Consider the following 23633-nt stretch of genomic DNA (forward strand, 5'->3'; position numbering starts at 1 on the left):
CTGTAGTTAATAAGGGCCAAAGTGTCACCAGTACAACAAACCCTAAAGGGAATATGTTGCCAATTGGTATAAAGGGAAATGGGTCTTTGGTAGCAGTAGTCCTAAGAAAGACTATAACACATACAGTACTGTACATGCTCTATATTCAGATTTTCAGTTTAATACCAAATATGTTAACTGTGTTATTTACTGTATTTAAAAAAAGTTGAAAGGAAGGTCCTTCAGCAACAGGTAAATGACCATTATATGTTGAGTAAGGCATCTATAGTTTCTACAAAAACTAGAGATGTTTATATTGGTAGTATGTTTGTACTAGGGATTATAGACACATCACAATTCAGATCAGAGTTGTACCCAAAGTAGTCAGTTACATTATCACACAAATCATTAATATCATTTGTCCAGACCCAAGCACCTTACTATAACACAACTTTATTCCACAAAATAAATTTTAATTTTGCTAAGTTAATACAAATGTAAATTTCAGACAGCAAGCTATTAAAATAGATGGGCTGCACAGTATCTGAATATTTTTGTTTACGTACTTAAACATATGATTGTTATTGTTTATTATCAGTGATATATATATATATAATGTAGCCAAATACAAAAATATAAATCATGGTAAATATGCATAAAAAGTGAGCATGTATTATTATTTATTGAGAACAGGAAGCAGGTGGTTCTGAGAAAGGAGGGGAGGAAGAGGTTATGGGCAGAATGGAAATAGCTTGTGTTGGGTTATTTGGAGAGGAGCTCTGACAGTTGTGGGAGGGGCAGTATTGTGGAGAGCTTTGTATGTGATAACTAGAATCTTGAATTTAAGCAGCACTATTTGGAAAGGGACTCCCTGTTGCATAGAAGAGAGGTAGTCAAAAAGGACGCCTAAAAAAATGTCTTGGGGTACTGAGATGATAGTGGAGTCATAAATGTTTGTTGAGAATTTAGGAATACAAATGGAGTGTGAAAGTGCAAGGTTCTGTTTTGCACATGTTGGGTTTGAGATATGTGTCACACGTCCTGGAGGAAATAGCAGAGACAACTTATAGTAACGTGGGTTTAAAGGGAGAGCTTTAAAGAGGACTGGTTTTGATAAACTGTAATAGTTCTAAAGATAACAACACAAATAAGTGGATTAATAGAGACGAGATATACAGCGAGAAGAGCAGAAATCCAAGCTCTAGGATTCCAGCAGAAAGTGGGAGTTGAGGAGGCGGTACCAGACAATTAAACAAGGAGGGGAATCAAGACAGATTTATGTTATAGTGAGAAATAGATTGGAGTATGTGAAGAAGGAGGGGGAATCAACCTTCTCAAAGGAAGCGAAGAGGTCTTCTAATATAAGCAATGAAAGTGCCCCTGGCATTAGGTCATTGGCTGCTTTTGCTATGAGAGTTGAGGGGTTAGGATAGAATTAAGACTGCTGTGTGTCAGAGTGAGTTGACAAACTGGAAAACAGGCATGCAGCTTTGTATTATATGTGCCATTTGAGTAATTTTGTGGCAGAAGGGGGATATAGTGGTAGCTACAGAGAGCCTTTATGAGTTAAAATCATATGTCAGTATCTTGCCTCCTGAGCATGTTCTTCTGCTCTTTAAAAGAAAAATAAAGTAATCTTTAGACTGCACTGGGGAGAGCTCCATTTTAACCTAATATATAAAATGGTTTTACATTTCCTGAATAGAGCATTGGATTTTAAAAACTGGTATACTTTTTCTTTTGTTAAGGTCAGCGAGGTGAGAAGACCTTAAAGCAGCAAAACATTACATTTCCTACATTTGTTTTTTTTAAAGTAAGTTCTGTCATATTAGATAATACTTACTGCATTTAAAAATAAAAATAAACTAGTGTAATTGCAAATGCCATTTTTATTGAGTTTTAATCAGTGGCGTAGCTAGAGATGCATGGGTCCCCGGCAAAAAAAAAGTTTCAGGGCCCCATTAATATAAATACCGAGTGCAATTTTTTTCTCCCTCTCCTTGATGCGCTCTCTCATCATCCCTCCTCATCTCTTCCCCATCCCTCCTTTTCCTCATCTCACCCCCTCCTCCTCATCTCTCCCCCTCCTCCTCATCTCTCCCCCACCTCATCATCTCTCCCCCACCTCACCATCTCCCCCACCTCATCATCACCATCTCACCCCCACCTCATCATCATCTCTCCCCCTCCTCCTTATTATCTCCCCCCCTGCTCCTCCTCCTCCACCTCCTCATTATCTCTCCCCCTCCTCCTCATCTTGCTCATCATCTCTCCCCTCCTCCTCAACATCCTTCCCCCTCATCATCACCATCATCGGCTGTCCCTCTCATAACCATAACCAGCTTCCCCCTCATCATAATCACCATCACCAGCTCCCCCCCCCCCTCATCACCATCACCAGCTGTCCTCCACTTCACCATCACCAGCTCTCCCCCTCATCATCACCATCTCTCCCCCTCATCATCACCATCTCTCCCCCTCATCATTACCATCACCAGCTCTCCCCCTCATCATCACTATCTCTCCCCCTCATCATTACTATCTCTCCCCCTCATCATTATCATAACCAGCTCTCCCCCTCATCATCACCATCTCTCCCCCTCATCATTACCATAACCAGCTCTCCCCCTCATCATCAGCTCTCCCCCTCATCATCACCTCTCTGCCTCATCATCACCTCTCCCCCTCATCATCATCTCTCTCCCTCCATGCCTACCTGTGGGTGGTAATAGTGACAGACTGGGGGAGATGGTATATGGTGGCGGTCTCCCGGCGTTAAACAGAGGATAAGCTGGCAGTTGCTACAGAGGCAGAGCGGGGCAGCCGGGGAGGAGCGCGCTCTAGCAGCAGACACCAGAAGTAAGAAAGACTTCCGGGTCAGACCACTAGAGCGCACTCCTCCCCGGCCATCCCGCTCTGCCTCTGTATTGTCTGGGGGAGGACACGAAGCGCAAGGCTTCCTCTCCAAGGTGGGAAAAACACAAGGAATCTCAAATGGGCAGCATATGTAAAGAAAAAAAAAAGAAAGAAAAATAGTGCAACACAGTTTAATTATAAAATATATTCGAGCAAGGAGGCTGCAACACACTCATGCTCCAGGATAAACAAAAGCAATTTAACCACTCTGGGTTCAGACGCTGTGTAAAAGACTCCAGTCAGCTGTTCCACGCTCTCCACTTCCGCATTCGATCGGCGTCTGACGTCACGAACCGGCTCCCTCAATCTCCAACAGTAAGGGGAGGATCATCTGGCTCCGTGAAGATCAGCACAGCGGAAGATATCCAAGTAGGAGAGCGCTATAGCAAAGTAGCTGGTGTCACAGCAGAGAGTCCGTAAGAGGCACTGACTGCTAACACAGGGTCTAAGCGCATATAGAAAACCCTACGCGTTTCATCCAAGGTATGGACTTCTTCAGGGGTGTAGGGATACATGGCAGTGACTAACTTAAATAGTCCCTAGAAGGGGAGGGGATCAAAACGTCACAGCACAAAAATGAATCTAATAGGCTCAGTGTATCACTACTGAGAGCCCTACTCATATACTAAACAAATCGGAACATTAGATAGGACAAATCGGAACATTATATAAATCTAAAAAGAGGTTTAAAAAAACATAGTAAAATTATATAATAAAAATATATATATGCCTTTTATGTATATGCACTCATTTCTCTTCTTGTTTCCATTTAGATCAATCATGGGGCTCATAATGTTATATTTATATATATTTTTCATTGTGTAATCTTATGAGTAATGTATTTTTATTATATAATTTATATATTATATAATTTTACTATGTTTTTTTAAACCTCTTTTTAGATTTATATAATGTTCCGATTTTCTATATGCGCTTAGATCCTGTGTTAGCAGTCAGTGCCTCTTACGGACTCTCTGCTGTGACACCAGCTACTTTGCTATTGCGCTCTCCTACTTGGATATCTTCCGCTGTGCTGATCTTCACGGAGCCAGATGATCCTCCCCTTGCTGTTGGAGATTGAGGGAGCCGGTTCGTGACGTCAGACGCCGATCGAATGCGGAAGTGGAGAGCGTGGAACAGCTGACTGGAGTCTTTTACACAGCGTCTGAACCCAGAGTGGTTAAATTGCTTTTGTTTATCCTGGAGCATGAGTGTGTTGCAGCCTCCTTGCTCGAATATATTTTATAATTAAACTGTGTTGCACTATTTTTCTTTCTTTTTTTCTTTACATATGCTGCCCATTTGAGATTCCTTGTGTTTTTTCCACCTTGGAGAGGAAGTCTTGCGCTTCGTGTCCTCCCCTAGACGTTACTTTGAGTGATTGTGAAATCTCTCACACCAGCTGCATCTCCTCTTGGTGATATTTATTTGCTTTGTTTATATTTATGTATTTTTAAGGTTTGCGCTTACTTTCCTTGCTCTGCCTCTGTATTAACTGCTAATTCCTCTGCCGGCTTATCCTCTGTTTAACGCCGTGGGCCTGCCGCTGCATACCATCTCCCCCCGCCAGTCTCTATCTGAAGTGAGAGATGGGCCGCCGACAGGTGGGTGGGGTAGGGAACGGGCTCCCCAGGAGCACGGGCCCCTGGGCTTTGGCTTGGCTGCCTGGGCTATAGCTACGCCCCTGGTTTTAAAGCAGCAGTTCAAGCAATAGCCTACTGTACGTGTTTTTTTGTTTTGTTTTTTTTAATAAATCAGTTCTGTACTGTGAGAAAATACTTGTAGCATTTTAAAAAAATGTTTTAAAGACATTTTTAATGTTTCTAATGTGGGAAGCATTTCCAAAGTGACAGCCCCCTTCCCCTTCTGATAGGCTCTGGCTCTTGAGCCCTGCCCTCTCTCTAGCAGTGAACCAATTGTAACTGCCCAGTCAATCATATGCCAGGACTACATTGCCCAGAAAATGCTGTGCAAGAACTGAATTAAATAACCCGGATCAAGCGATTAATTACAGGGAACGGATCGATCTGCAGCTTAGCTAATCACTTGTCAGTGTGCAGATTGTATTGATGCACATATTGAATGGGGGGAAAAAAAAATATATATTTTTTTAAAAGGCAGCTTGAACTGCAGCTTTAATTGACTGAACATCTTCGGTGGCTCTAGCAGGTTTTAGCACACCTCCCCAGCATTGCATGAGTTTTGGAAACAAATTATCACAAACAGGAAAATGTTGCAGTATTTCCAGCAGGAGATTGTGGCTGAGGTGAAAGCTGTAACAAGACAATGTTACCTTAGTAATATAAAGTTACATTGTTGCTGCTGGAGCTACACAGACTGAAGAATTTATTCCGGAGCAGCCTTTACATGAACCCAGAGAAAATAATATTCGCTGATCGATCGACAGCTTAGGCAATTGGTTCTTATTAACTGTAATCAAATGCTGTGTGTATGCATGTATATATAAAATACAAATGTAATATGTACAAATAAAAGCATTTTGTTAGCCACAGAACGGTATAGTCTATTTGATTTTATATATATATATATATATATATATATATTATATATATATATATATATATATATATATATATATATATATATATATATAAAGTCTATAGGGAACCATGTTATAAATGGTTTTTGAAGCAAAAAGTGGCACTGTGTGCTCATTTGCATGTCATTTCCCAGAATCCCTTGCTGCAGTGGAAGTGCTGTGTGCTGTATGATAATGGGGAAAGGTGGGGTTGCAGACCTGTCTAAGACATGCAGATGAGCATACAGTTGTATTTACATTTATATATATATATATATATATATATGTATATATATATATATATATATATATATATATATATATATATATATATGCAAATACAACTGTATGCTCATCTGCATGTCTTAGACAGGTCTGCAACCCCACCTTTCCCCATTATCATACAGCACTTCCACTGCAGCAAGGGATTCTGGGAAATGACAATCACCATAACTTAACTCAGTATTATGGTATAGCCTATCCCATAGCCTCTTATGCATATCCAGTTAAAATCAACCCCACACTGATGAGACCCATCAAGGTCGAAACAGCTGTCTGTGGGTGGTTTTCTGGGTATGCACCTTAACCCTGGCTGTGCTCAAAGCTGTTACCATGCAGCAAGCTTAAGCCTATAGGGAACCATGTTAAAAATGGTTTTTGAGGCAAAAAGTGACACTGTGTGCTCATTTGCATGTCATTTCCCAGAATCCCTTGCTGCAGTGGAAGTGCTGTATGCTGGGTGATAATGGGGAAAGGCGGGGTTGCATACCTGCCTAAGACATGCAGATGAGCATACAGTTGTATTTGCATATTTGCTTTCCTGTGGAGGGTTTTTGTCACTTTTTTTACTCACCATAACTTAACTCAGTATTATGGTATATATATATATATATATATATATATATATATATATATATATATATATATATATATATATATATATATATATATATATATATATATATATATATATATATATAAAAAGCCTACCACTCCCTCCTGTGCAGTGTGCGATTTATGACTTAAGGTGTTAAATGATCCCAGAAAGTTAGGAGCACAACAGTTATTTCATGACTTAAATGTATTTAGCCATTGTGAGTTTTTGCATTATTTCAACCCCAGAATATTAATTTATTTAAATTCATATTTCCTGCAATCTTGTGTGATTTACAGCCACTGTGGGCAATCAGGTGTGTTAACCCATAACGAACCTTAATGAATAAGTGGGTAAGTATAGGAGTTTTGTTAGAAGTGGAGACCCACAAGCATGCTGATAAGGCCACATACTGAATGGTGACCTGTGATATTTGACACACCTTAAATGGTCTGTTCAATTAATTATTATAGATTGTCTCTAACTCCAAGTGATATAAATTAAACGTGTTTCTTTTGTTATTATTAAAGTCCTGAAGGTCATACATGGCTTACAGATACTGTACAGTAGCTAATGAATTTGCTGACAAGAGCTCCACTGATTTAGACTCATTATGAATTGAATGTTGATGCTTGCTTGCACTTTCTAGGGGATAATCTGTGTGTCAAAAGCAATGTCTTCCTGTCTTTGGTCGACTTTTGAAAAATCATTAAGTTGACAAAATACAATTGATTAAACAATGCCTAATTATTTTAATTAACTGTAATCCTCTGATGTGAATAAATGATTATATTAATTAAAATTAATTGTTTTGTAAAAATGCTTTAGTTTGTGGATAAAACATTTTAAGTAGTTAATTCACAAAAAGAAATGCAAATGTGTTTTAAGTGGAAAAATACTGTAACTTCGTTGTTGTTTGTCTTTAAAAGAAACAAGTACATGTTTGGTCACTAACAGACCATTATTTGTATACTCTGCTCATGCATTTGTCGACATTTGAGATACCTTTTGAAATATCTGATTCACAATAACCTCCAGTGCCCCGATACCTTCAGAGAATGGTGTACACTTGTTCCTTATGCTGTTAGCAGGACTGCAAGCAATTTTGTGCAATTTATGGGGCTTACGGAGCTGCTGGAGATGAGTACTACTTTGTCTGTTGAGATCAGCTGGTGACAGACCTTAGGGGCATTTAATCACAATAATAATGTGATCCTGGAGCCAGAATCTACAGTATGTTGTTTGAAGTGTCACTCGATATATATATATATATATATATATATTGGCATTGAAAATGTTGCTGTCTGTCTTTTCCTTAGCCCTGCCTTCTATGTATGTATGTATGTATGTATATCTTTATTTATATAGCGCCATCCATGTAAATAACGCTTCACAGCAGTAATACACGTGACTTCATAATATATAGTTTGAATGGGACTGCCAGCGATCCCGCTGTGTTAATCCGATGGGCCAATTAGTCTGTCTGCAGAAATGTCACAGATATGTTGCAGCATTACTGGGAGAGGGCCCCATATTTTCCAAGGCAAGTGTTCGGATACTCGTGGCTGCATCTGTACTTTGTGGAAAAAGTAACTCATTTTTATACAAAGAAAATGTGAGACATTTAAATACTGCCGCATTAATAGATGTGCACATGTCTGTACCAGCAGCCATTTCACTACACAATACGTGCACGTGTCTGTACCAGCAGCCATTTTACTACACAACATGTGCACGTATCTGTACCAGCAGCCATTTTACTACACAACATGTGCACGTATCTGTACCAGCAGCCATTTTACTACACAAAACGTGCACATATCTGTACCAGCAGCCATTTTACTACACAAAACGTGCACATATCTGTACAAGCAGCCATTTTACTACACAAAACGTGCACATATCTGTACAAGCAGCCATTTTACTACACAAATATGCAGTGCTGTTTAGAGGTAAAGAGGCATACACTGAATCTAATTAGATTGTGCAGCTGTTGCATTGACCACAGTGATATTTGTGCTGCAGTGTTTGTTATTGTCTTTCTTTGTTTTGGAATTAATGTGGTGCCTGTGATTAATGCTGTGCGTATAGTGCCGGCGACACGACCATCGCGTCAACACAAATGCATTGTCGCCGTTGTCGGCGCTTATAGTGCATGCAACGGCGACAGTGCTACCAGAAATCTGGTAGTCGCTGGTATTTGATTTTTTTCGGTGACTGTCTCCTTGCGGCCAATCAGGAGCCTCTCCGTCCCTCTGCCCTCCCCCTTTTCTGACATCACTGGCCTTGTATCCAGCAACGTCGCCTAAACTTTAAATGCAACTGCGACGGGTGACGTCATCAGTCGCGTCGCCGGCACTATAAGCGCGGCCTAAAGCAGCAAAACATGTCAAATCTTACAGTATATGGTTTTTTTTAATTAAATAAAGCAGTTCTGTAGTATCCTTTGATTTCTTTAGCCCTCCACTCCAATAGTGCAAATCTTTGCAGTACTTTCCTATTTGTGATAATTTGTTTCCAATGTTCCCAGCAGTTTCAGCTGCAAACTGTAACAATAGATGTTAACTTGGTGATATAGGGATACATTGTAGCTGCTGAGTTACACTGACTGAGGGATTGATTGGAACTGAACGGCGGCCATTATGTTAGGCACACAATCAGGATTGTAACAGATTTATAACAGGAACACCAAACGATTGCCAGCTTAGGTAATAATGTTGAATTATACATTGTCACATGCTTTACATATTTAAAAAAAAGTTGGGGGCGAGGGGGGTGATGTAGTATTGCTGCTTTAACTGTTGGTGCTTAGTGTTAGTGTAGCGAGATTCTTAAAGTGGCCTTGGAGAAAGTGGCTAATTTTTAGTGATTCATTTTAGTGTCATCAAGGGTTGCTACTAATAACATGTTAAAGCTGCATGACCATTTAATATAGTGTAATGTACGTAAATGTAGAACAATTATGACCACATGCTACCTATCAATGTCCCTTTTCGATGTACAAAAAGCATTGATGGGACCTCTAATAACTACAGCTGTTAACCTCCATTGTTTGTGCTTCGTGCATTCTGCCAGCCTCCTAAAAGAACTAAAAGAAACTCACTTTTGTGGGGCGGGATTTTATGCTTTGTTATTCATTTATGATCGCGATTGTTTGGGATGTCATTACACAGAATCAACATAGCAAGTTTGGTTATTGTCTTTGTTTATGCTACAGGTTGTTGTTAAAGCTGCAGTTCAGGCAATATCCTGCATGTGTGTATTTTTTTAATAAATCAGTTCTGTAGTAAGAAAAAATACTTTTAGCATTTTCTGTTTTAAAAAAAAAACAACTTTGAAAGACCAATTTTCTTGTATTCTATTTTAACAAGCATGCTTGTTCCTATAGCAACGATTTACATTACCCATATCTAAAGATGTCGCCAAACTTTGCCGATCAATAGACGGAGAACGAATTGACCGGCAGCTATGCAGTTCTTTAGGTAATTAGAGATTGCCCACATGAAACTATTGAAGTAAAAAAATAAATAAAATAAAAAAAAGACTGAACTGCAGCTTTAAATTTGAATGAAGATGAGCTTCAATGCCTCTCCTTTTTATATATTTGAATATTTTATATATTTATATATTATCCCTTTTACTTTCGAGTTTAAGCACTTTGTTGCTGGGACCTCCTAACCTGGTATGCCAGTGTTGGTTAACATTGTGATATTGCTTGCATGTTTTGTTGTATCACACTCGGTGCCACCGACAGGAGGGGAGTTCTGGGACAGCCTGGCGGCTGCAGGGGTCCCGATCGGCAAACTTCCACGTCAGGCTGCCAGGCTTGGGCTTTCACCAGATGCGACCTTCATTCATCCCAATCCGCCCCCGCCCCCTACCTGCTCCACTTCATGGAGGGAAGAGTGCTAGAGAGGGGGAGCATGTGTGAGTATGAGAGGGATAGACAAGGGAGTGTAAGAGGGCGTGAATGAGTGAGCAACAGGGGGGGTGACTGAGCGGGAAGGGGATAGTGGGGTGTAAGAGAGGGATGGGGGGGAAAGTCAGAGGGAGAGGGTTGGAGTGTGAAAGTGAGAGAGGAAGGAGAGAAATACATATGGGAGGGGAGAGTTTGAGAAGCGGAAACAAATAGTGGGAGGATGAGAGTGAGGCGGTGTTTAAAAGGGGGATGTGTAAGAGAACGAGGATGGGCTCGCAAGGTCGCCAACACGGGGAAACCTGGTGGAAAAAAGTTTGGATCCCCAGGAAAGCTGTTGACAGCCCTGATCACACTCCAAATATATTAACCTCTTCAGTGCCAAGGGTGTTTGCCTCCTGCGTGGCCACACGTTTTCTAACGTTTGGTATAGATTTGTTTTTGCATTCTATTTTGGCAAGAAGAGGCCCCAAATTAGTAAAACTACGTAAGGCTCTTCACACCTGAATTTTTCATGGCTGAATGTAGAAATTACTCGGCATTATTGCAAGGCACAATTATCCTCTAGCACAGGGATGCACAAAGTGGGGGGCTGTTACAGAGGCCCCGCGCTTCTCTGAAAGCATTTAAAATAAATGCCTGGGATCACGCAAGGCTTCTGTAACTTTTACTTACCTTCCAGTGACGCGTCTCCATGGCAACCCAGTGCCAAAGGACGCCGTTGTCACGTGATGTCACGTTGCCATGGCAACGTGACATCACATCACCCCCTTGACGTCATTTGACGCCGGAGCCGTGCAGGGAGGGGGGCGCGAGCCGGAGGAGAGCGGAGACAGGGGGGGCGCAAAAATGGTTCGTTTTCTCAAAACACTTATCCCAAGGAATTAAGACATGGGTAACACTTTTCCACAAAAAAAATGTCCGGTTGGGAATTTTTGTTGAACATTGTGGTGTTGAGGTTTTTCTCAGAAACGCACACTAATTTTGGATTTTAGGAATATATAATATATGTTAGAATAGCAACAATACAGAAAGTATCAGAACGCAAAAGGAAATGTAAGTCAGCAGACACGCACTGGTAAACACGGCCTCCTGGCCCATTCCACAGTCCTTGTGTTTTCTGATATATTTTTTGTATTGTTGCTGTTTTTGATACAGTATATTAGAGAAGAAATTTGGTGAGACCAAAAGGACAAAGCGAGTCTACCATTTTCTCTGATTTTTTTTGTGAGTGCTGACCCAGTATATTTTTTCCTAGTTGTATGTACAGTATCCAGCGGTCTACATGCAATATCCTAGCACCTTCTTCTGAATTCATGCTATTTTTTCATGCTATTTTTTTATGAGCTATATCATACTCCTAAAAAAACGACATTTTGCCTACTTTTGGAAAGGGGCAATTAATACAATTACAATATACTTAGTTAATGCTTTTATGTGAAAAAGGGTAGTGGGTCCCAAAGTAGCATTGGACAGATTATGACGCACCACTATTTCCTCGTGTTATACTGTAACAGTAACTAAGCAGTAATACACCCAGAAACAACATACTGTATATTTTTTGAAAGCAGGCAACTAGAGGAATCCTGGGATAGGTCACTTTAACCAGTCATATAAAGGTGGCTGCTGATTGTCCCTTCCTATAACAGATACAATGAAAATTGTGATATGTTTTTACCTAGGTTGGGTGTGCATTTTGATGCCCCCTGCCGAGCATAGTTTATCCCTACAAATATGGGGTTAAAGTGAATTAACACATGAAACTATCAATGTCACTTGGGGTCTGTGGGATCTTGTTAAATGAAAGTGTTGAAATACATGGTATATGCAACATGTGTTTTGTAGTTAATTTTCACAGGACACCCCATTAACAATTTTACTCTGACAGTTCCCCCTTGATTGAGGGAGTCTCTGCTCTCTATCAATAAATGGTACTTATAGGAAAAATATTGTGTCTGGGAGTACTTTTCACTGTGTCCCCTCCCCCTATCATCAAAGAAATATAAATATTACATTTTCAATTTGTATGTGTGTATGTGTGCTTACAAAAAGTAAAAGCAACACACAGAGGAAATGGGGGGACTCCCCCTTCTAAATCATTGGGTTTACCCTCAGAATTACCATCTTCTGATCATCACAAAGAGTGACAATGGAGTACCCCCTCCTATACAGCACATAAAATGCTTAGTGCAGTGCAACGGGGGAAAGTACTCGTGGTGAAGTCAGACGGAGCCTGGAACAACGTGGGTGGCAGCACAAAGGCTGTTCCCCATCACTGCTCCACTAGACACCAACGGTCGCTCACTGTGGCCGGACACTGGAAACCGAGGAGGTAGTGAGCTGGCCAGTGGGTAAATGAAAGGGGCAATTTGTTTCAAAGTTTGAAGGAAATGCTCCAACCAGCAGGAGCTGATGTCAAGCCCTGCCAGCTGGAGCAGGGAAGGGAGTAGTGCAGGACACACAACGTACGTCATAAGGACCTCCAGGGTGCAGACTTTCATGACGTACATTGATGTTCAAAGGGCACTGAGTGGCTTAAGGGGAAGAATAAAGTGTCTAAAAATACATCTTAGGCAGTACATCATTTTCTGGGAGGCTAATGTTGATTATTACCTTTTGCGAAAATATAATACATCTTTAACTAGGAAAGGAATCTGTAACTAGAAATATATTGGTTTTCTCCAGACAAATTGTATTTTCTGTTTGTTAAGCTAATGACCCACTAAATAAGTTATTTTTGACTTTTCATTGCATTTTATCTCCGTGACATATATCACCTTTAGACATACTTTCATATTCATAGTAAAAAAATGTTTTTAAATTAGAACTGGTAATAAATGTTTTACATAACCCTGCAGTAAAAGCTAAACTGAGGGGGTAATCTGTCAAGTATGGATTGAAACAGTGAACATTCAGTACACTACACTTTTGAAAATCAATAACATTGATTTTACTAATTGTCAGGAGATAGTGGACTTAAACTAATGAGAAAACTGTGCCTGCTCGTTGGAGTAATATTAGACTGTAAACCTGTTAAACTTTGGAAAGGTCATGGATAAGAGATTTTCAATGTTTTATCAACCACCAGCGAAGATTTTTACTACTATACTGTAATATATTTTTTATTTAAAGTAGTAATCTCCTCCAGAAACCTACCTACAGTATATTAGTTCAACTAATATAGCTTTGAGTGTCAAGCTTTTTGTTCAAGTAATGGCAATTCATACATTTAGATTACAATCCCTTATTTCCATAATTATCCTGTAATGAGGATACAATTGTGTAGTAATCAACTAATTCTAATTGCTAATAATGAACTAATCAAAAAATAGAATGTGATGGCAGATTATAACCACTTGGCCCCCCTACTGTAGTCTGCCCATTTTCCTATTTGCAGTAAAACCTCAGACCGTATTTGATCCTTGGCTTTCTGGCATATTTACAGTAGGATAGCCTTACGTCTATCCCAAGCATGTTTTAATTGGTTTACTGTACCACCTCAAACTATGAGGAAGAGCTTTTGTCATTCCTCTAACAAAATACAGTATATTGACGCCTGGTCTCAACTGAGCTGAAAGCAAAATGTGTGTTGCATGAAAGTGAAAAAAACTTGCCTGATGTGATGAAAGTGTTAACTAAATGATCTTCCATTGAAAGGAGGAATCAGAAAAAAAGATATGTTCCACTTTGCATGGCTATAATGTAACGTAGAAACGGAATGAATTTATGGGTAAAAATAGGAGCCAGATCATTAATAATGCTAAGGAAGTCGAAAAAGATGAGGGGTCCATATTACTGACACAGCACTTTTCCCAAACCTGTTCTTATAAATTATTATTGTTTTACATTTATATCATCATATCTAACATACCTCTCCACAACATATTTACAGACCATGTACACACCCAAAGGACATTTATTATCCAACAATTAAAGTTACGAAATGCCAGTGGCAAACAAACTTCTTTATAATACTCCATACAATTCCATATAACCTCAAGACACAAACAGTGTTTGATATATAGCCAAGGAAACTTGCACATTTGATGTTGAGCCTTTTATTTGACCAGCAACATAGCAAATGTACAATTCCCTAAAAGGATTATTGTAACGAATTACCATTTTTTTGCTTGTCCTATTACTATACCAGTTATCCAAACTTATGTAAGTTAAAAATCTTATTAGGCTACATAGTTATTTTATTTAGGATTACATTTTGCATAGCTGCTACAGTATAGCTTTTTAAATGTTTAAATATAGAATTTTACTTGGCCCACGTAGCTTGCCACTCTTCAGCTTCATAGCATGACCTCTTGTTCTAGCACTTATCTTTCCTGTAGGTCATTGAAACCCTGGATACATTTGAAGGGTTCTATGGCACCCCCTCTTTCTTCTCTTCTGCAAACTGTAGAAATTTTGGTTCTTTAGTCTTCTCTTTATTTTAGTAAATGTATTCATGCGTGGTGCTAAAGGCTGTAAACAGAACAATTGATGTAAAATAATTAAGATTATTCCTGTGTGATGCCTGTACTGTATATGTGATGAGTGTATATCTTTAATTGAGGTAGGGTACTGGGTGTGGTATCCTGGTTGGTAAACCAGCAGAAGCGGCACTCAATGAATCCAGGAACCGAAAGTGCTGAATGTCACCCCAATTGCATACCCAAATTCCTTAAAGCTGCAGTTCAGTCAATATCCTGCACGTGTGTTTTTTTTTAATAAATCAGTTCTGTAGTAAGAAAAAATACTTTTAGCATTTTCTGTTTTTAAAAAAACAACTTTGAAAGACCAATTTTCTTGTATTCTATTTTAACAGCCATTTGCTAAGGCACTGCCCCTTCATGTCCTGTCACAAGCCCTGGCACACCCCTTTGTCAGCCCTGCCCTCCCTCTAGCACATGTCAGTGCAGGATTGCTCATGAATATTCATGAGCTTCCACTGACAGACAAGAAGAATATAAACAGATCCCTCCACTAATTATGTCACCAAATTTCGACCTATCAATACATGGAGAACGAATTGACCTGCAGCTATACAGTTCTTTAGGTAATTAGAGATTGCACACATAAAACTATTGAAGTAAAAAAATAAATTTAAAAAAAAAAAAAAAAAAGACTGAACTGCAGCTTTAATGTAGCAAGCCAAAACTCACAGGTCTGCTGCAGCGTCCATGTTGATCCAGGTTCCAGGCAGTTTTGGTGTGCCTCCGTTCGTATGGATAAGAATGCAATAGAAGGAAGAAATGGCAGAGCACAGCCGGAAATATCCAAAAAAAAAAATAGGAGGAAAGTGCGTTGTCCATAAAAATATTTAATGGTCAAGGATGGAAAAAATGGCAAGGCCTTACCCTACCTACACTGGCCACCCGCTACCGCTTGTGTTTAGTACCAGTTCCCCTCATTGTGGTTATTAATCAGGTTTTTCATAGAACTTCCATTGTGAATGTTTAGTTTGATTAACTTTGATTTTCATTCGTGTTTTGGGTGTTGTGCTTAATAGAAGTGTTAATGAGTTTAGGATTCCTATATATGGGAGTGACCATATATGTAATGTAGGTGTTATATGTTTATTGATTTGTTTTTTCCATTGTAATTTATTATTTAATTATTGTGGTTTGTGGTCTTATGACCAGATATTAAAATTTTGGGTGTTCCTGATACCATCGCTCCCTTCCTACCCTGGATGCATCACTACTTGTAAGGGAATCGGTACATATTCCCTGTGAAGGTTGAGAATTTTTTCAGTTACACCTTATAATTCACTTTTACACATCTTCTTTTGCACCAGCACTGTTGTTTAGCGCCGTTCCAAGTCACTGGGTTCAGATATTAAAATTGTCATATTTTAAACTAATCCGTGGTGCGCTTGTGTGTGCATTTGTTTTCTTCTCCCCTGGAGTGTCAACCCTATTGAGTTTTTTTGTCATCTGCAAAAATGCATACTTCCCCTTCAAGACCATTTGTAATGTACAGTAACTAATAAGGAAATTAAAAAGCATTTCTCCAAGTTTCCTAATGGTAACCTTTTCGTTCTCGGAATGCACAAAACCACTTTAGAGTAAAATCCCAAGCATTGCAACATTTATCAGTCTTCTATGTGGGATAGGGTCAAAAGCCTTACCTTAGTCGTTCAATCAAAAAAAAAAAATCAGATTTGTTTGACATTATCTCTCCTTAGTAAATGTATATTGTCTGAGATCATGTAAGTTGCTAGATTTTAGATATTCAATAAATCTTTCAACAGTGTTTAAATTAATTTCCCCAGTATTCTTAAATGTACCACATATTTATTTATTTATAAAATATTTTACCAGGAAGTAATACATTGAGAGTTACCTCTCGTTTTCAAGTATGTCCTGGGCACAGAGTAAAACAAAATAATACATGGTTACAAATACAGTTACATAAATGAACAAGGTATACATTATATACAAGACATTGCATGCACAGTTAAAGAAAATATATATTATGAGCGTATGAAACAGTTACAGACCAGATTAAAGTGTGAGACAGCCTTAGATTTGAAAGAACTTAAGCTGGTGGTGGATATGAGAGTCTCTGGTAGGTTGTTCCAGTTTTGGGGTGCACGGAAGGAGAAGGAGGAACGTCCGGATACTTTGTTGAGTCTTGGGACCATGAATAGTCTTTTGGAGTCTGATCTCAGGTGATAGGTACTGCATGTGGTAGGGGTGAGGAGCTTGTTGTGATATGGCCCCACTAACTTGTCAACTTTCAGTTCAGTATATCTACTGTATCCAGTTCAACCTTTGTTAAATTCTGAAAGGCAAACAACAAAAACAAGTGAAACATTTACCATTTATGGCTCATACCTCTGTTGGGTTTTGTTTGAGACTTGGCCAGCAAGAGATGGGTTAACGTTCCAAGGAACAGGATGGGGGAGCAATTACCTGAAACACCTGCACACACAATCTGTGAAACGACCTTGCTTGAGCTGAAAGTCTTCCCTTACAGCCCACACACGCATTCATACTGGCCCAAGAACATTGTTTATTAAACAGAGAGAACAGTTGCGGAAGATAACATTATGTATGAGAAATTAAAGAAGAAACTGTTAGAGAAGATAAGAAGGGGGAAGAAGGGGGAAGCACTGGAGCATGCACAGAAAATACTAGTGTGAGAGTGGCGTAGTGTAACTGCTGTCTGATAAAGGTATAAGTATAACATCCAGAATAAGATTCCCTTTATCTTGGCCAAGGGAACAAAATATTCTTGGTTTCGTTCTGTGCACACAGAATAATGCTGGCTATTTTACTCGTACTGAATGCTGTGCTGATAATAAACGATTTCTACTGTGTGAACTCCTCGTTAGCCTCACCTTTTTATAGGCTCCTAAGGGGAAATAATGATAATTAATTGCAATCCAATTTCTTCCTTGATCAACATCCCATTTATTTTTAACTTATTTGGCATATCCATACACCCGTTCCAAAAGATATTTACTGCAGCTGTCATCACAGTCTCTTGACTACGCTGCACAATTAATAATCCTTTCCTATGTTGCTGGTGAAATATCTCCTCTAATCTCCAGGGATAACCTCATTTGCATTGTCCTTTGGATAAAAATATCACTTGAAAGGTCCTTCTACTGACTTTGAGTATATTTGTAAATACTAAATAGAAATCCGATCACCTCTTAGATGCCACTTTTCCAATTTAAACAATCCTAATTTGAATAGGATTTTCCTGTAAATCGGACCTTCCATCACTTTGTTAATTTAGCGGCTCTCCTTTGCACTTTTTCCATATTTATTGTGCGTTATTAGTGAGAAGGTGTGGCCAAATTATGCCGTCCTCCATTCCATCTATACCATATTTTACACATGATAATATGCTATTAACATTTGCAGCTACATTACTGTGTAAGCCAACTCCAGTCCTCAAGGGCTACCAACAGGTCAAGTGTTCAGGATATCCCTGCTTCAGCACATGTGGCTCAGTCCAAGCAGGGATATCGTAAAAACTTGATCAATTAGTGGCCTTTGAAGACTGGAGTTGGCCACCCCTGGTCTAAGCACTATTGAGCACTATTGCTAAGCTTGCTGTCCACAAGCACTCCTAAATCATACTGCCTCAAGGATGGACCATTTTTATCCCATTCAGTTTCCTGGTAGAATGTTTTTAATTTGCATAACCTTCATTTATATGTCCAATCTTTTATATGCCATTTACCTGGCAAAGCTTCCAGGTTATCCACGTTCTTCTGTAGAGAAATATGTTTCCGGTGCTTTTGTGAGACCATTTGTGAGACCATTTTTGCCATTTTAAAGTAGTTGGGTTCAATGTTTACAGTAGAAATAGTTTTCTTGTGCAGCACTTCAAGGTCTGTTTTTAATAATTAGTAATATTTTGACTTTCAATGAGGAACACAAAATTATGCATATTTATGACCAATATCCACCTAGAGTACGGTATATTGTTACATATACTGATTTATGTGTTATCAGAATTTAAATATTGACTGTCTTTGACAGTCAGTGCAGGCTTTACATTTTTTTTATATCATAAATAAGACATTTCTGTTCATAGAAAAAGTTGTAATGTACAATTTCTACAACCAGCAATATATTTTCTCTCATCTGTTCACACATCTCTATATTACTTTTTTTTAAATGATTATTATTTGTATATATATATATATATATATATATATATATATATATATATATATATATATATATTATATATATATATATATTCTATCCATTTGTTTATACAGTATGTCTTCCACTAAAAATCTTTATATTTTTACCATTTTCTGCTATGGTTAGTATCATTTGTTTACCTTAATGTACTCAACATAGCCCTTTATAGTTACCCAAATCATATTTTTCCCCAAGTCTACTTAGGGTATGTAAGAATGATGCAGTGATTTGCTGAAGCAGTGGTCAAAGTTCCATTAAAAAAAAGTATTGGTACTGTTCCTGAATTCAAGAAACGTCTAAGTGACAATAACTAAACTGACAATAACATGAGTAAGAATGATCTTGTTATCAATCTGTTAATTCTAGTACGTCTAGGAAGTAAATAAACATACATGTATGTAGTGCACATGGCTTTATATAGCCTATGCAACTCAAATTACCATACTCTATTGTGTCTTGGCTGTTTTATCTTGGTGCTTTATCGAATGGCATGGGTAAGTTTGTCAGAACTGTACAATACTCAGTTGAACATTGGAATTTCTGCTGACGGTTGTCTGGAGCCCAACCTTAAACATATTGACTTATTTTTGCATACTATATACCTACCTGATGGAGACCAATGTCATCATTGGCTACAGTGGTTAGCAAGTAAAAGTGATTATGCCGAGGTTCTGAAAACAGAAAACTTTGAGCCCAGTTTCAAATTTTAATTGTGACATTGTGAGAAGACCAAGAGCCTTCTATTTTGTTTTGAAAAGTCTTCATTACCTTGTGTCGTTCATTTTCTAAATACATTTATCAACCATGCATTTTTTTCTTGGTTTGAGCATGAACTAAAAAATAAAAGTAAAAGTTAAAAAAAATTAAAAATGAACTAAAAATGCAAAATGGCATTCACAATTATACAAATAAATTCGACTTCTTAGTTCTTCGGTATCATTTGTCTGCAGTCATATACTATTTTTTTAAGTAACAAAGCATCGTTTTCTAGCATAGATTGCCGTGGAGGAAACTGACATGTATTAATGTTTCATTGTTAATGTATTCTTATATGCTGTCTTCTGCATTCCCTAGGTTGCGCTCAAAGACCCAGTACATACCGTGTCACTGCAGCAATTTGTTTACGAGAAACTGAAAGCACAGCAGGAGTTAATGGGAGAAGAAGGGTTCCGGTCTTTAATGGAAACTGTGGACACCGAAATAGTGACACAATTGCAAGGATTTTTACAAGGTTTCTAAAGCTGTCAGAAGCTTCAACTCGGCTTCAATATGAAAATACAATGTATTTACATACATAAAATAAAAGAAAATCATGCAAAGGATTATTTTAGTTTGGGGAAAAAGTATCCCAAATGTATACAATGTGTACTTATATGATGTATAGAGCTACTTATCTAGGGTGTCATTTTATACATGCAAAGAGTTCGGCGTTGCATTTTTCATGATGCCCAAGAAAATGTGAGAACAGCTTTTTTTCCCCCAAATAATCTTTATTCTCGCCTTATGTTTAAGAAGTGCTTAATAGTTAAGATAGACTTGCTTAACGGCAATTCGTTGTCTAGATAACATTTTCATTATTTCATGTCAATAACAAAAACATATTTGCAGTTCCATCCAAAGTTTAAAAAGAGCAGAAGTGGTGATAATTTAAGTTTAAAAATAAGATTGATTACTTCAATATTTGATATGATTGATACATTTATACATTATCTTTTTGTGTATACAAATACAGGTTTTGGTTACCAAATCTTCAGAGTTATGTTATTATTTTATTAAACATCTACATTTCTTTAAAATAAGATTACCAACAGGTGCTTACTTGTTCCAGTTATATCCAGACATATTTTTTTAACAATATCCATATTGTAGTACATCTGGCTAGAAATATTTTACTGATATCTGCATTCATAATTAGTAACACTATCGCTTAGTTTTCATGTTTGATCAAGTCGCTAGAGATCCCAAAGCAGCAATAGGTTTAATTTATTCTTTTTTTTATTTTTTATTACCGGATTGGTCTTTGGTGCTGAACTGTTCATTTAAGCACCGGGGACTCCCTGCTTCCAGAGATACATTCCTCCATAGGGGTGCCAGTACCTCTGTGGAGTTTAAATGTCCCGATCACGCTGGCCAATAGGAAACTGCACCGGGCGACATAATGGCTTCCTATTGTCCTACGTGATGCGGGACATTTAAACACCCTGCCATTTCGTTAGGCGCAGAGATACCGGCACCGCTACGGAGGTAAGTATCTCTGGAAGCAGGGGTCCTCTGAGCTCAAATTAACACAGTTCAGCTCTGAAGACCCCCTGCTTCAATCCTGTAATAAAAGAACAAAATAAAACGAACAATGAAACCGGTTTTGCTGCTTTAAAACATAGTTGCTAATAGATTTGTTGTAGAAGAAGTTGACCTTCCATTTACTGCAACCTTAAAATGCAGCCAATGTCATTTTCAGTTTCAGGTGTAAAGTGTATTCAAATTAACATCATAGTAGTTGATCAAACACATTGAAGTAACCTTTATTCTGACCTTGCATGTTGAAGGCAGTCTTTACTCACTGCTGGACTGAGTTTCTATTACACCAATCACACACTTTCTGGCTATTAGATAAACTAACATATTGTATGTCATGATGCATGTAATAGGAATTTTTACACACACCCTCATGATTGAATGCTTTGATAGCTTTTTTTTGCTCCCTGCTAAATAAGCTGTGAAGATGTCTTCTTGCTTTGAAAGATTTCAGCACCATTCTTTTTAATAGTGCTGATACCTTCCTGGGCAACTGGAAGATGATTCCACTGTATATTGAATATAGACTTGTGTTTCCTACTTTGGGGCAGATTTATCAAGCTCTGGTACGGGTTACTGCACCCGATCTGGCGTTAACTGCCGTTAAAGTCAATAGATGTTAATGCTGCATCCAGTGCGCTAAGCTGTACCCGTGCTTCATAAATTGTCTCCTTGCGTCTAAAATGAATCTAGGGCATTGGTTACTTACAAATCCCATTTTATACACCATACAATATAATAGTGTAAAATATATACTATCATCTGTTTTTTCATGTAACTTAGAGTGCCTTAACACAGCGGTGCGCAAAGTGGGGGGCGCGACCCCCAGGGGAGGCGGGAGATTGTGCTGGGGGGGCACGGGCAGTTGCAGAGGCCCCGCACTCTTCCCCCAGGCATTTAAATTAAATGCTGGGGGATCGCGTGAGGCCCCTGCAACTGTTTACTTAACGGGATTCAGCAGTCTGTGTTGCGTCGCCATGACGCCGCGGCACCATGTGACCTGATGTCACACGCCCACACAGCGTCATCTGACGCGAATGAAGGTAGGCAGGGGGCCGCGAGAGCCGGGGGCAGAGTGACAGGGGGGCGCAGCACAAAAAGTTTGCGCTCCCCTGCCAGCTGATAAGCTTGTATGGAGAACACACAAGCGCATTTGTGTTCAGTGGAAATCCTAACACTTTCAACACCAAGTAAAATGATTATTGTCCAAAATCACTTACCTGGTTTTACCACAACCATTTAAAAATTAATGCAATTTTATGTTATCTTTTTTTTTTTTTTTAATAAATTATGTATCTTTAGTTAGGCAACTAAAATATAATATAAAAATATTTTTCACACAAAGAACATTACTGAGTTCAGGGTAAAATAAAAAGGTACACCTGCGTTATACATAACAACGTCTCTTGCACTCTGAGAAACAATCTTGCAATTGTTATATGCTTACATTTTCCTCAGACTTCTTTTGACGGTGCATTAAATAAAGGAAAACTAAACTTTTTTTTTCTGCCACCTGCTGTCAGATATGTTTGTTGTAACAGTAAAATCATGACGGCTCTCTGGTTAACAAAATCGCTACTGCTTCAGTGACTGTATATTACCACAAGACTTTTCGTTTACAGATATTATTACTTGAAGAAATATTCAGCTACTTTGTGTATTGTAAACATCTGGACTTTTATGGAGTTTCCTTATTTCTATGACCGTGTTGAGCCCAAACCAGGCCATGGGATTTGTCGATATACAGAACATACATAAATGGAGTAGCAAATACTATTGGGTGACTGTTAGCATGTACTATGTAACAATATAAATGTTGAGGAGACGTGTTTGGAAAGGCGCTGCAAATTCAAAACGTATGTATTTTGCACCAATTTTGACATTCACACAGCTAATCAAATTCGTGTAAGATGTTGCTGAACAAATCAACGCTTGTTTCTTTAAATGACTTTGCCACAATATTTCCCAAATAATTTATATTTTGAAAATACCAACATTGCTAGCTGCAGCAATATTGGTATTTTTAAAAACTACTGTTGTAACAGTAGTTGGAAACATTGTATATATTTCATAGTCAAGTTTTTCAACAAGCGTATTTTGGTTTGATACTATAAATGTTGACCAGATCATAACTGGTCAAGGAAATGCTGTTCAGTAGTTCACAATGTACTGCAGCAGCATTTATATTGTGTAATTAGGTCCTCAGTTCGATATTCTCTAATTTGAATAGCAAGGTGACTAAAGCACCAATCCAAGCTGCCGTTTCGCTCCCCCCACCCCCCTTTAATATGTGTATCAATACAATCCACACAATGATAAGTAATTAACTAAGTTGCTGATCAATCCGTTCTTCTGTGATCGATCTGTAAACATTCAGCTCGGGGGGTTCACTAAATGGCTGTTGGTGCAGCAGAAGAGGACCAAAGATGCAAAGTTCTGTGGGGAAGATCA

At 38.5% G+C, this 23633-nt stretch overlaps 1 protein-coding gene across 2 annotated transcripts in view; it reads left to right on the plus strand.

The window, feature by feature from the left end:
* The window catches only part of IPO11 (importin 11), a 500359-nt gene extending 479725 nt beyond the window's left edge, over nucleotides 1-20634 (plus strand). For both annotated transcript variants that reach the window (XM_075589848.1, XM_075589838.1), the window contains one exon: nucleotides 19962-20634. In XM_075589848.1, the coding sequence (XP_075445963.1) occupies nucleotides 19962-20126 (165 nt within the window). In that variant the 3' untranslated portion in view covers nucleotides 20127-20634. The remainder of the gene's footprint in view (nucleotides 1-19961) is intronic.
* The last annotated feature ends 2999 nt before the right edge of the window (nucleotides 20635-23633 follow it).

This window comes from Ascaphus truei, chromosome 1 (genome assembly GCF_040206685.1).
Source record: "Ascaphus truei isolate aAscTru1 chromosome 1, aAscTru1.hap1, whole genome shotgun sequence".
NCBI classification, from domain to species: domain Eukaryota; kingdom Metazoa; phylum Chordata; class Amphibia; order Anura; family Ascaphidae; genus Ascaphus; species Ascaphus truei.